The sequence below is a fragment of the Ricinus communis genome, chromosome 2 (genome assembly GCF_019578655.1).
Source record: "Ricinus communis isolate WT05 ecotype wild-type chromosome 2, ASM1957865v1, whole genome shotgun sequence".
NCBI lineage: Eukaryota > Viridiplantae > Streptophyta > Magnoliopsida > Malpighiales > Euphorbiaceae > Ricinus > Ricinus communis.
The window spans coordinates 31,790,920-31,805,031 of NC_063257.1; the positions used below are offsets into that span (position 1 = coordinate 31,790,920).

At 33.7% G+C, this 14,112-nt stretch overlaps 1 protein-coding gene across 1 annotated transcript; it reads right to left on the reverse strand.

Moving 5' to 3' along the window:
* Nucleotides 1-7,445: 7,445 nt before the first annotated feature.
* Nucleotides 7,446-10,377, reverse strand: LOC8282887 (prefoldin subunit 1). Its single transcript, XM_002522892.4, has 6 exons — nt 10,231-10,377; nt 10,069-10,122; nt 9,856-9,961; nt 9,754-9,760; nt 9,553-9,637; nt 7,446-7,755 (listed from the first exon to the last, which is right to left on the reverse strand). Exons 1-6 carry the CDS (start codon nt 10,252-10,254, stop codon nt 7,642-7,644), a joined length of 390 nt encoding a protein of 129 aa, XP_002522938.1. The 5' UTR covers nt 10,255-10,377; the 3' UTR covers nt 7,446-7,641.
* Between the last annotated feature and the right edge of the window lie 3,735 nt (nt 10,378-14,112).

A 14,112-nucleotide genomic window follows, 5' to 3' on the forward strand; every position in this document is an offset into this window, starting at 1 on the left:
CGTTTAAGGTCTTGAATGTGATTTGTATGATGTGTTTAGGTTTTTCCATTATGTTTAAATTTTGTTCAATATGTTTTAAGTTGGATTTAAAGTTTTTAAGCATGCTTTAGGTTGACTCTTAGATTACTATGTGTTTAGATTGATAATATAGCTTAATCTTGTTTTGGATGTATGATTTGCAAAATTGGGAACATGATTTGGGTTAAATGATTGCGTCTACCTTTTATTTTGGTTGAAAATTATTTAGTTTAGGTAATATATATAAAGTTAGCATTTTTACCATGATTTAGTCACTTTAAAAGTTGAATTTGTTATTTCTTGTGCTTATTCCCTTAATTAATGTTTTGAGTGCCTAAGCTTACCTTTTGTCTTTATAGTACAGGTTTAGTCATGTGAGCTTGACCTAATCCTCTTTAATGAGGATTCCTCCTGATTTGAGCATAATTTGGGTTAATTACATGACTATATGTTTATATGCTTAAGTGTGACTATTATACTAGCTGGACTCCCTTTGTTATAATTGTTAATCCTTTTTGTATCCCCTATTTCCTTCTTTCCCTTTCTTTAGATTGTCTTTAATTATATTTAGTATGTTTAAATTACACTTTACATGTTAAGGGTAAACTAGATTAGGTTAATTGGTCACCTCACATACTTACTAAAATAAACCAACACACCAATGTGAGTTCCCGCCTTCCCATCCTTCACTCACCTAATTAAGTTAAGATAAGATGAACCTGGCACCCACATGCAATATTAAAACCAATTCTGACTTGGTCATCTTCACATGTTAGATAAAATATAAGGTACCAATGTACCTTCCTAGGATTAGTGACACCAATATGCCTTCCATTTAGGTAGATACATGCTAGGTTAGTATCTTCTTTACTTTACCTATACATGTCTAAATAAAGATAATAAAATATTCTCATAATAAAATGGGTAGTAACCGAGCTAAGTTAGTGTGATTAGGAAAAATGAGTCCAGTAGAGACCAAACTATATGTCCATGCGTGTTAGGGTGTCTAACCCCTTCCCAACACGTACCTAACTTTTTGAATCCAAATATATGATATGGGGTGGCGGGAAAGTTGGGCTCTCCGCGAGGAATCCGAGCTGCCATCCTTCGCTCCTCTCTATTGTCCCGATTATCTAAATTGGGTGGCGACTTTCAAACTTCTTAGATAATTTTCAGTCATCGCAGTTGTCGTGATCCCTTGAGGCCTCCTCCCAGACAACTCATTTTTTAATGGGACTAGTACTGACGAGACAACCTCCAACACTGTGACATAGTCACATACTGCTTAGGGCGAGCCTTGAAAAGTTACACTAACAAGCTCCTAGGAATAATATATAGGTGACTAGTGTAGTAGAACCTCAGGCTTTCTTAGCCGATGAGAGATATGCACCTCCACACAAGAGAGAAGATGTTAAAGTGCAAACCCCTAATGTCCACAAAACTGGCAGGCCATATTTACCTCATCAGATTTTTGCTAATACTAATCATGTTAACCAACCTATAGCATATGATGTGGAAGGAGGCCTAGGGGGAAATCCTCTAATAATTAATCAATATAGGAATATGGTGAATCAACCTTTTTAGTCCCATGGACAACTGCCATTAGATGTAGAGGTTGTTCAGGATGTAGCACGAAACTTGTGTGGTCCTAGTCTTAGACATATAGGCCGATTAGAGTTTCATAAGGCATACCCTGATAATGTTGATGTCGATAATCCTTATCCTAGGGGTTATAGGATCTCTAATTTCACTCTTTTCTCTGGTGAATATGGCCCTTCTACCCTAGCTAGATTCACTATTCAATATGGAGAATTAGCTAATTTGGACAATTTTGCTAACTTTAAATTAAGGATCTTTCCTAACTCTTTGACAGGGACAACTTTTACATGGTATGAACTTTACTTAAAAACTCTATGCACATGGCAGATGTTTATATTGCTAGATTCAATAAAGAGAAGCCTATACAAGATATATCTTCTTGAGATAGAGTTTGTGAAAATGGCACAAAGGGGGTTAGACATCGAGTTGAGGAAAAAGTTCCAAGGAATGGAATTTAGAGATTTCTATGAGTTGGCAGCAAAGATGACTGAGTATGAAGAATTGTTGAAGGAAGAAAATTAGAAAAGAAAAAGGGCTACTATGGGAAGTTATTATCAGGAAGTTCATAATTTAAATATGGAAGTGGCAGCGGCAGATCTTTCAGCCACTAGCTCCTACACTTGTCTGTCCTTAGCGAAGAAAATTTTTGGATCTTAGAAAAAACCACAAGCAAGTAGTACATCCCTCTAATATACATTTGATGTTTCTAAGACGGAAGAGATCTTTGATTACCTTCTCAAAGAAAGTTTCGTCAAGTTGCCTCTTGATCATAAAGTTTCAACAAGTTGCCTCTTGATCATAAAATACCTACAAAAGAGGAACTTAAAGGGAAGGATTACTACAAATATCACAATTCACATAGTCACACTACTAATAATTGTTATGCTTTCAAGAATCTGGTATAAGACATAATTAACAAGAGAATTCTAAAATTTCCAGAAAAGAAAGAAGCAATATTGATAGATAAGGATCATTTTCCTCGTGTGGCTCATAGTAATGCTGCTTCTTTTGACTTAAGGTTTGTCTTGAATTACAAGAAGTTAAAAAGAGAGTTAGAGGAGAAAAGGAGTATGAAGACTCGCAAAGAGAAAGTGGAACCGAGAAGAATTGAGCCTAGTAGTGCTTTTCACAAGGTCTGGGTACAAGGAATACTCTTATAAGAAGAGAGTTGGGGTTTGATGATAAGTCTCCCAAAGATTATTTGATAGTAAGGCTTATTATCCTCCTTGCAGATTCCATTCCCGACAACCTAACTTTATGACTCCACCAAGTATCTTGCCCAGTAATAAATGGTATAAAGTGGAGCATAAGAAGTTTTCTTAGCCTTTAACCAGAACTCAAAAAAAGGAGATTCTAGAGACAAAGGGTTGAAGAGCGAAGGTGAAAGGAGGCTAAAGAGGAATGAGCGAAACCAAACTTCAGAGATATAAATGTTACAGAAAGGCAGTAGAGGATATTGATATATTAATGGAAGAGGACGATGATCTCTTATCATCCGTAGCGAGTTCTATAAAAGTGGCTTGTGAAGAGTCAATGGTAGAAGGAACTTTTGAGGTTGGCATAATTCTGATCCCATATAGTTGTGCAACTCTTACACTTTCTAAAGAATTTTCATTCCCAAGATGCGAGGGACAAAAACTTCATTGAATTGGGAAGTGTCAAGAGAGACTCAGAAGCAAGACTTGCCTTTGGAGTATGAAGGATATTAAAGTGGGGTAACTATACAGGCTGCCAATTTGGACAAGCCAAAAAGATTAATTTAGAGAAATCGTTACCCGAGATAATTAAACATATTAGGCCATTGTATGTGAAAGCTCACTTAAAAGGAGGCTTTTTTCAAGGGGTTTAGTTGATAATAGGTCAACTACTAATATTTTATCTTATAAGATACTTAATGCTTTAGGCAAGACTAAGGCTGACTTAATAGTGATGAATGTGACAGTGGCAGCTTTTAATAGTGAGGTGTCAAAAACACTTGGAGTTCTTCCATTGGAAATTACCATTGGAAGCAAGATTTCCATTAGTGCTTTTTTTGTAGTCATTTTGTAATACCCGAAAATTTTCGTTAATAATAATTTTATTAATAATAATTAACAAATGACTTTTGATTTAAATTAATTTTACTTTATTTTTATTTGGTTTAATTTGGAATGATGAAATAGAAATTTTTTAATGTTAGACAAATAAATGAGTTATTTTCCATATCCAATTAGTTTGAATTTTTAAGAAATTAATTAAGTAAATTATTTGAGAAATAATTATATTTTGGTTATTCAAATTTTCTCCAAAATATATATAGTATATATATAAATAAAATTATATATTGGAAGAATTTGTAATGGATGTTTTTATAAAAGAATTATTGGAGAAAAAGGATATTTTAATTAGTTAATGGTGTTAAATTTAATTGGAAAAATATTTAGCAATTTAATTAATTAAATTAATTGTGTTAGGATTTAATTAAAAATTTATTTTGGGATGAGGATTAAAAGTATAATTTCATTAATATGGGATTTTAATGGAAATTTGTAAGTTTGATATTTTTGTAAATAAATATGTCAGCAGGGGTATATTTGTAATTGTTATTTTTAATAATTCTAATTTGGCCCAAATTAAATAGGTAGGGGCTTAATTGAAAGGCTAAAGAAAAGTTTGGGGTTTAATTGAAAATTTTGCAAGGTGAAATTGCAGTAATTAAAAGAGTTGAGGAACCTAATTGTAAGGAAGGAAAATTCAAGGGCTAATTGTCAATATGGAGAAGAAATAAAGAGAAGAAGAGTCGGGGAGAGAGGAGACGCGTGGGGGAGAAGAGGAAAGGAGGGTCACAAGGCCGAGGCTCATCACGGGGCTAAACTCGGCCGACGGTTGGCGAGCGGCCGACAAGGGCGACTCGGAGGCCATTCCAGCCTGCTTCTAGTCACGAGACGGGTCACGATCGAGGGCTCTCTTTGCCAAGCGACGTCTGGGGTGGCCGGAAACAGAAGTTCGCGGTGGAGAGAGATAATAGGGGCAGCCGACATTTTTTGGTTTTTCTGGCGAGCTCCTGCGAGCTATGGACGATCAAAGGGCATATCCCTACTCTTCTTAGCTCAAGCTTCACAATGGCACCGGTTTCGTGGCGATCGGGCTTCGTTTGTAAATTGACGGCCGAGATCGTCCGTGAATCATTCCGGATGATCAGGGTCGGATCGGATAATCGAAAGCGGGTATCGTCATCAGCGCGTCGTTTCGTGTCCGATGGTGTGTTCAGATCATCGATCGGACTCCGGCGGCTGAGGGCGAGTCAACCGAGCAATCAAGCGTCTCGGTAATTTTCTCTGGCCCGTTAATTTTGGAATTCTTTGATTTAATTTATGCTTATTGATTTGTGTTGAGTATTAGATGATATTTGTGTGTTAAAATAATTATTTGTCGGACTGCCTGCCATAGTCGTGTTTTTGTGTTGTGTGGCGGAGTCGGAAAACCAGTGAAGTTTTGGGGACCCAACTCCTGTTGTATTAATTGTTGAATATTTGAAATGCTTTTCTGGCAGGTCCTAGACCCGTTTTACGGGGGGTAAATGCCCGTATTTTAGGGGAGGTTCTGCCGGATTTTCAGTAGAATTTACCCGAGTCATGATTCTTAGACAGTCGGTCCTAGGAATCTAGACCTAGGGTTAATTGTCAATTGTTTCAGTGTTATTGATAAATTTTTTTTCGTGGTTAGATGATCTGTCTGTTCGGCTCGCTCCAACCGAGGCACCGAAGCAGAGCTAGGAGGTCGCCAAAGCTGTAAGTTAAAGTCATATATCTGCTTACGTGTGTCATGCATAAATTTTTGATTTGCTATCGTGATTATTTTATTGCAAGTTCAAATTATTCATTTAATTATTATTCATTTGTATCATGCTTTTGATTACTATTCATTTATATATCATTTCCTTTATCATTGATTTTATTATTGCATGATGACACGGGATGGGACGACAATAGAACATATTGATTTGATGAGTGTACCGGTGTAAATCCGTGAGTGATGGAAAATGGTAAATAGGTAAATTTAAGAAGGAAAGATTAGGACTTGCCCTGATCGAGCATCGCTCTCTAGGCTTAGTAGAGTGTGTTTGCCGGAGGTATGGTTCCTGATCGAGCTTGCTCTCTGAGCGCCGGCTTATTTGGAAATCAAGAGTTCAGGCTGGAGGTAAGGTCCCTGATCGAGCTTGCTCTCTGAGCGCCAGACCTGTTGGATTAAGAGAGCCGAAAGGCTAAGACAAGTGACTAGACTGGAGGTAAGGTCCCTGATCGAGCTTTGCTCTCTGGGCGCTAGTCCTATTGGAATGAGAGAGTCAAGATATTAGAGTTGAGGTTAGTCGAGATGTCAGTGTTGAGATTGATTGAATGTTAGTATTGAGATTAGGGTTCTACTGAAGTATTCTGTCCCGTTGTGTGTGAAATTATTTTGTTTTAGCATGGCATGACAGGTATGTTTTACATGATTTAATGTGTATTTTAAATTAAATAAATGTATGATCGAAGTATATGTAAATATTTTTAGATATATGATTTTAACTCACTCTCGAGACTGACAGTCTCAATTTTACTGTTTTTCAGATCCGTGACTGTTAGTCTTCCCGCGACTCTTATCTAGTAACCCGACTCCTTCATCATCGGGTGATGTATTTGATTTGGTATGTAAATTTATAAATTCTTAGATTCTCCACAGTAGAAATAGTAGATATACTAGTTGAAATTTTCTGTAGTTTCGGGTCTCGCCTAATTCTTCTGGCAGACCGAATTAATTATGTAAAATGTAACTGTTAAGATAATTGTGGCATCAGTAAGATAAGATGAGATTTAATTGAGTTAGTGAGTGTCAGGCTTACTACGGGATTCGGTGACCTTACGCCTTACGCCTACTTTCCTTTTTCGTGGAGAAATCATTTTTTAAATTTGTTTACAGATTTTTAAATATAAAGATTAAAAAGTTGTAAAGACTAAGGTGGAGTTTGGTAAATTAAAAGTTAAGCACTGAAAAATTGAATACCGAAATTTGAAGTAATGAATCTAATTAATATGTTTAGTAACTATCATTACTGAAAATTGTTAAAATTCTTAATTCCATACATTTAATTTTGTGCCATTAATTTTTAAATCTTAGTTACTAAATATAGTTTTAAAATAACAAAAAAATAAAAATTATAATAAAAGTATTTTAAAAGAAAACAATCATAATATGAAGATAATATTTATAATATATATTTAAAAAATATTATTAAATCTTAAGTGAGTATTACGAAAACTAATAAAATGGTTCTTTGAAGATATTAACTTAAGCTTAGGTGATAAATTTGCCACTGAAATTTAAGAGTTTAGGATTCTTTACTATAAAATTAAGAATTCAAGTAATCGTGGATGATTATAAGATCTTAGAAGTTTAAGACTTTTGACTTATCTTTGTCAAATTTAAAAATATATTAAAATTATAAAAATCACTTTAATATATTTTCTAAAATTCAATAATTAAGCGTTTTATTTTAAGTTAAATATTTTACTTATCACTTTTGAGTAGTTTTTACTTAATTAAGTTGGGCCAAGATATGTCATCAAACCAATATAAAGTTAACAAGCTAAGCATTTTATTTATTTATAAGTGATAAGTTGGATTTTCAAACACTCTAACTATCTAAAGAGTACTAACCCTTCAAAAGGATAGAAATGTTCGTATCGGATGCTTCTCCGACATATACATGCACCTAATACACACCAAACACGATATGTGTTTGTGCTTTTAGCTAAATATATGTCAGTTAATACATCAAGCAGTGGCATTCTGAAGAAAAGAAAGCAAGCTAGTTAAATAAATAAATAAATAGCAAGTATTGTTTAAACCAAACTATTTGACAAATGAAATAAGCCAGCAAACCAACTACATAATGCATTCTTACAAGAAAAAGAAGTTTCACAACATTCTTACCACAACATTCCCTATTACCCTTTCAAATGGGAACCACAATATGTTGCAACATTTTTCCCTGAAACGCCAAACTTACATTACACTCATGGACATTATCTGACGAGCAAGACCCGGATCTTGCTGCAAAAGCTCCCTCAAGTTGTTCTCCACCTCGGCCATTTGCTTTTCCAAGTATTCCTTTGAGGTCTGTCCAAAAGCACAACAATCTTTCGCTTATTTCTGCTGAATTTGAATGGACAAAATGTCCGGTACGTTTGAACTATAGCTCATGTTCCAAAACAAATTTTCAGTGGTAACATTTATGAATTCAAGCATTGTGGATGTGCATTGGCCAGTTTGCTTCCTTTTGGTAATTATTAAAAGTGAAACAACCGTATTTATTAGAATTCAAAACCAAACAGAACCCAGTAACAGGTATAAACAGATCCAAACAGAACAAAATATATTGGCTAGGTTTGGCTTGTTTAATTCAGTATTTTACTGAATTTAAAATCTAAGAAATCTGTCCAGAAACAAGTTAAATTTAACTGAAATTGATAGAACAAAAAGAAAAGGATAAATCAAAGAAAAATACACTATAACTGAGATAAGTACATATTCAAGAACAAAATCAAGGTATTTAACCAAGTCTTGATCAAAAAGATTCATATAAGATGAAAGGTAAAGAAAGATTTGAGAAATAAGAGGAAGATGAGAAGAGAAACAGAGGGAGCGGCCAGTCTTTCTTCGAGCCAAGGAGAGGAGGCAATAGGAAAAACATAAGGGATTTTGTAATGTTATAACTTAAGTTTTCAGTGTCTATGACAACGATAGAGTATGAATGCATTACATATTAGTTACACTTCATATCTAGATTAATTCAATTGGCTTGGTTTGGGGTTTTACTGTTTTTGACTCTTTAAAAGACTGAAAACAAACCAAAATGTAAAAAGATAAGACCATAAAAACCTTAAATGTCCCAGTTTGGCTCAGCTTAACGCGAATAATGCTCACCCTAATTCAAGCACATGGAAATGCACCACCATCCATTATCTAATGCCTCAACCATGGAGATCGAGACTAGTATAACCAAAGTAAGTTAGAATTCTTGAATTACAAAAAAGAAGTTGAGTTGGGAGAGTCCATTGAGAATATACCATAAACTATCTCCTGCATTGCATATAAGTTTTAGGCGTTGATTATCTATTCCTCCATCCCGCCATTTTAGCAATTTCGAATTCTTACATTCACTTCCTCCTTGGAAAACAAAATCCAAGATAGTTGTCCCCCTCTAACAACTTAACTAAAAGAAATCATAGACTTCCCTGCTTCTTTCTTAACCAACTTAAATCGCCTACGAATAAGACCTTGGGTTTTTCACATTTAACCAACTAAGAAATTCTAGAAGGAAATAAAGGAACTAATAACTGCTCGAATGGAAGACACCAGTCCTATTGAGAGCAAGAGAGGATTGTAGAAAGGCTGTGAGCTTGCAGTAACTATGCTAAGTGTCATTTCTTATTTCAGGTTCTCTTAGTCTGTCAATATACAAGTTTTCTTGCATACTGACATCAAACTAATTCTCCTTGGGTTTCTAAGTTTTTACTTTTCTCGACATCTTATACATAGCAATAGTTAAATTCAGAAAATGAAGAAACGAAAATCATGAGGACACTGTGAACAATTATGCTGATTCAATACCTAAAATTTAGTGTGTACATCAAAAGCAAGGTTGGAGAAAACGCTACAGTATACATGATACTGAAAAGGTATCAACATGAGTTATTTAAAGAGATTTTTTGATAGAAATCACATATAGGCAATAACTTTAGAAGGACAGAAATCAACATAGAATTGAATCAAATTGTTGCATCTCATGTATATGAAACACACTAAAAATAGACCAAAGAGTATATAGGTAAACCGGGGTTGGTTTTCAATTAAATTAAAAACATAGCATCATGCACATTGCACAATAGAACGATAGAGAAAGAAAAGAGAAACCTCAAGTGAAGAAATTGCAGTCTCACTGTCCTTAAGTTTCTGTTCTTGTTCAGTCATCAGAACTGATTTTGGCTCCAAAACAAACCTGCCAACACATATACACACACAAAAGAAAAGGAGAAAAAGGTATTGAGTATTCATCATGTCAAATCCAAAAAATTCCACTAACAAATCAATTATTTATGCACTAGCAGTACTCACGTTCTCCCTGCAAAACCAACAGAACAGAAAAGTGAATCAACAGAGCTAAAATTTCAAAATCTGAAACAGACCCAACAAAACAAAGAAAGGGAAAAAGAATACCAATAGATTTGTAGGTATTAGTATCATCAGGAAGATGACGAAGCTCCTCCAATGTCAAGAAAGATCTCTTCTTCTCTCCCTCTTTAGTTCTCATCTGGTTTTGCACCTTTTCCAAAATTACCACCAACCCGTTATTTTATTTACACTAAAAACAAAAAAAAAAAAGTTCAGTTACCAACATTGAACTTTAAGAAAATGTGATAATAAAGATACCTGCTTTAGTTTGGCAGTGGTTTCAATCATGCGACCCTGAATCTCTAAAAAGGCCTAACAGAATTATTAGAAAAGAAAAGAACAGAAGAGATTGTTTAAGATCCGTAAGGTTTAATAGATAGAGAGCTAATTTAAATTAGTTAAAAATAAAAAAGAACTTACAGTTCTAATGTTATCGTCTGCCATTGGAGAAACAACGAAAGAGAACCTAGTGCAAGCTAATTTAACCCATCCCACTGCAGGGTTCGGTTTTAGTCATTCTTGCTAAAAATATTTTATTAATAAAAATATTTAATATACAGTAAAACCACTATAATTTTTTCTTTAACCAAAAACCTCTATAATGTTATTTTATATAAAAATAACTTTTAAAAAGTGATAAAAAATTTCAGTCTTAATTTGAATTATTATAAATAAAAAAATAAACTTTATACTAAAATTTTAAATTTTTTAAATTTTATTTTAAAAATATTTTTTATATAATAATTATTCTAAAAATAATACGTGTTATAATATATTTTGTTTTCGGTATTATTGTAATATCTCATCTTATTTATATAATATAAGAAAACATTTTTATATATGATTGATGTTTGTAAGTTAATACTTACAAATGCACGAACTATTTTTATATTTTATGTATTATTGTATAAATAATATACAATGCTAATATTTTCCTCGCAAGTGTATGAACCGTTCATATATATATATTAAAAATAATAGTGTTATAATATATTTTATTTTATATATTATTATTTTATCTCATCTTATTTGTATAATATACGAAGATTTTAACGTATTTTGTATATGGTTAATATTTATAAGTTCGTATTCATAAGTGCACGACCGTTCTTATAGCAAACAATAAATTCATATCAAGTTGATTTCTTAAGGAACTGTAAAACCACTATTATATAGACTAAGTATCACAGAAAAATACTAAAAATAATTTTAAACACTCTATAACTAATAATTTGAGAAAATATAATATTCATAAAAGAACTAAAATAAACTATAAAATAAATATACAAAATGATATGATTTATAAAAACTATATGATAAAAATAATATTTAGCCTAGCCAATTACTTAGTATTCCCCTTATCTTAACCTTAAGCATAAATCTAATAAATGAAACGGTGATGTTCTTTTTTATTTATTTACTCAAGCTAATGATGCAACTACAGTTTCTTTTACCAATATAATTGAAATAAAGATGATGTTTCTAATACATTCAACCTAAATATTTTTGAACAATTATATTATTACATTAATATAATAATCAACCAACAATAATAACTGAAATTAATAAAGATATGAAGGCAAAGAAATCATTCATCAACTAAAAAGATAACAAGGTTCATACATAAGTAAAAAGGCTAAACTAAACACGTAGGAAAACTAGTCTGACATATTTAATCCAATGATCATGGTAATTGAATAGAACGACATAAAAACAAGCTTGAAGATAAAAAGTCTCTCTAAATTCAGAATTTCTTCAAGGAAAGAAGATGATTGGTCCTCACACTCCACTTCTTAAAAACTTACTTAAATCTTGAAAGAATAAAAAAACTAAAACTAAAGTGTTTGAAAAATATGTTATGTAGAGAAAACTGCAGAAAGAGGAATAATGGACAGATGCAAACTGTCTGAGTTTTATATCTGGTCTCCAATATTTGTAGAGATTTCTTTTGCAGAGTCCTCCTCTAAACGCAAAACCTCTAAGAGTTCTCTTCTAACAATTCTTAATTATCCTAAATAAAACAAATAACTAATAATGATCCATAATTATAAAAAGACTAATTAATTCTCTTTAGGCCTTGTAATTTTTAGCCACGATTATGAGAATAGCAGTCCACGCGTTTTAATTCTAGGTCTTGGCAGCAATAGTCCTATTAAAGCCCATTTGAGAGTATTTAACTCTATATTTTTCCTTTTTGGCTAACTGTGGGCGGCGGTTTCGGGCACCCACCTAAGTGTTTTTAGCGACTATGATATTGTAAGGCTTTCCAACCTAATAGGGAACACGCTAACTAGTCACTAAGACTAGCGCGAAAATAGAAGTCGCCACCTAGGTAATCATCAGGACACTTTTACTAATGAGTGACGTTTCTCGGATTCCATAAGGAAGTTTACACCACAAAAATCCAAATGGATTCAGAAGCCAACTTCCTTATTTGTGTATAATAGCCTTTAATTTTATTGTTTAACAAATTATTCCCTATAAACACAAGCAATTTATATATAGGCGTACTAGATAATACACATAATTCACCTAGGTCTAGCCCATTTTATTCAAGCCCAACCTATGTTGAAGTTGTTAATTACTAATCAATTTAGCCTAATGGACTACTTTACAATTTTATTCAGGCCCAGCTCTGTGTAGAGCCGATTTGGCTCTATTCATGGCTGATCGGCTCTATGTACGTGCCGATCGACTCTATGTGCGGCTGATCGGCTATACGCAGAGCTTATTGGCTCTAAATGTTGGCAGACTCGTGAAAGTTTATAATTTAGCCCCCCGAACTTGGCCATTTGGCTGATTTTGATCCTAAAATTTAATTTTTCGGCAATTTAGCCTAATTTGATTTTCAAACACCATATTTAGCTCAATTAACTATACTCTAACTAGGATTTTGACCTTCTCCAACTCCTTGAGACTTAGGAAAAATAGCAACTTTCATCATCGGATTTTCTGTAATTCTCTTAATATCTAAATTCGGAAAAGGGTACTGACAGTTGCCCTCGATTTTTCAAAATTTATGAACATACATACGATTAAATAAATTGTGAAAAATCGTAGATATCAAGGATATGGCAAAAGGATATTATGTGAGTTGTAGAAGCCATGCATTGTAAGCTCTAACTTTGATAGTTGATTCGATGGGAGGACCATGCCCGCTTGAATTTCAAGGACTTCGCCTGCTTAGGTTGAGGGCTTTGCCTACTTAGGTTGAGACTTCGCCTGCTATTTGGAAACTACGCTTATTGATTTGGGAACCACGACCAATGATTTGGGAATCACGCCCGATGATTTAGGGACCACGCACGTTGATTTGGGAACCACGTCCGTTTGATTTGGGAACCAAGTTCGCTAATTTAGGGACCACACCCGATGATTTGGGAACTACACTCGATGATTTAGGGACCACGCCCGTTGATTTGGAAACTACATCTACTGATTTGGGAACCACGTCCGCTGATTTAGGGACCACGCTCAATGATTTGGGAACCACGCCCAATGATTTGGGAACCACGCCCGTCTGATTTATACTTGCAGAGACTTCCCTCTAGCTTCTTGATTATTTTCCGCTTTAGGATGTAATTATGTTGTAATTTCCTCTTGAGGTTGTGATTTGGTATGTATTTTACTCTCTTGGATAACTTTCGCTTCGGAATGTGTGTCAATTCTTTAAAACTTAAACTGAGCTTTTACTTCGAAAAGTAAATTGATGATCTTCCACTGATTGTATTTTACTCCGGGATGATGATTATTCCATTTTGGGATATAAATCGATGATCTTCAACTTCGGAAAGTAAGCTTGATAATCTTCGCTTTAGGAAGTAAACTGATAAACTTCTGCTTCAAGAAGTAAACTAATGCATCTTACACTTCGGAAGGTAAACTTGAGTGTAGTTCGAGCGCTTTTTATTTCTTTTTGAACTTTGTTTTTATTTTCTTATTACAGGTTAGTGATATATATACAAGTATACATACATATCTTATTAAACAAAAGTAGTGAAGGTATGTGATATGCATGTTATATATCACATGTAATGCATTTCTAAAAGTCATCCTTTAGTTTGGACAGAGGCATCCCGACGCTCATTGGTAAAAGATTGATGATTTGACAAGTAGGTTGTTTACTCTTCGGTCATAGGCAATGGAGCTAAATGGTTGATAGAAAATGATGAAGACGATGATGCATATCAAAAATCTGAAAGTCATGGTGATGACATGAGGCATTCATCTAAAAATAACTCAAGCATGCTAGGACTGAATCATTTTGTGTGACAGATTGGCCTGGAGAAGCGATCCGATGAG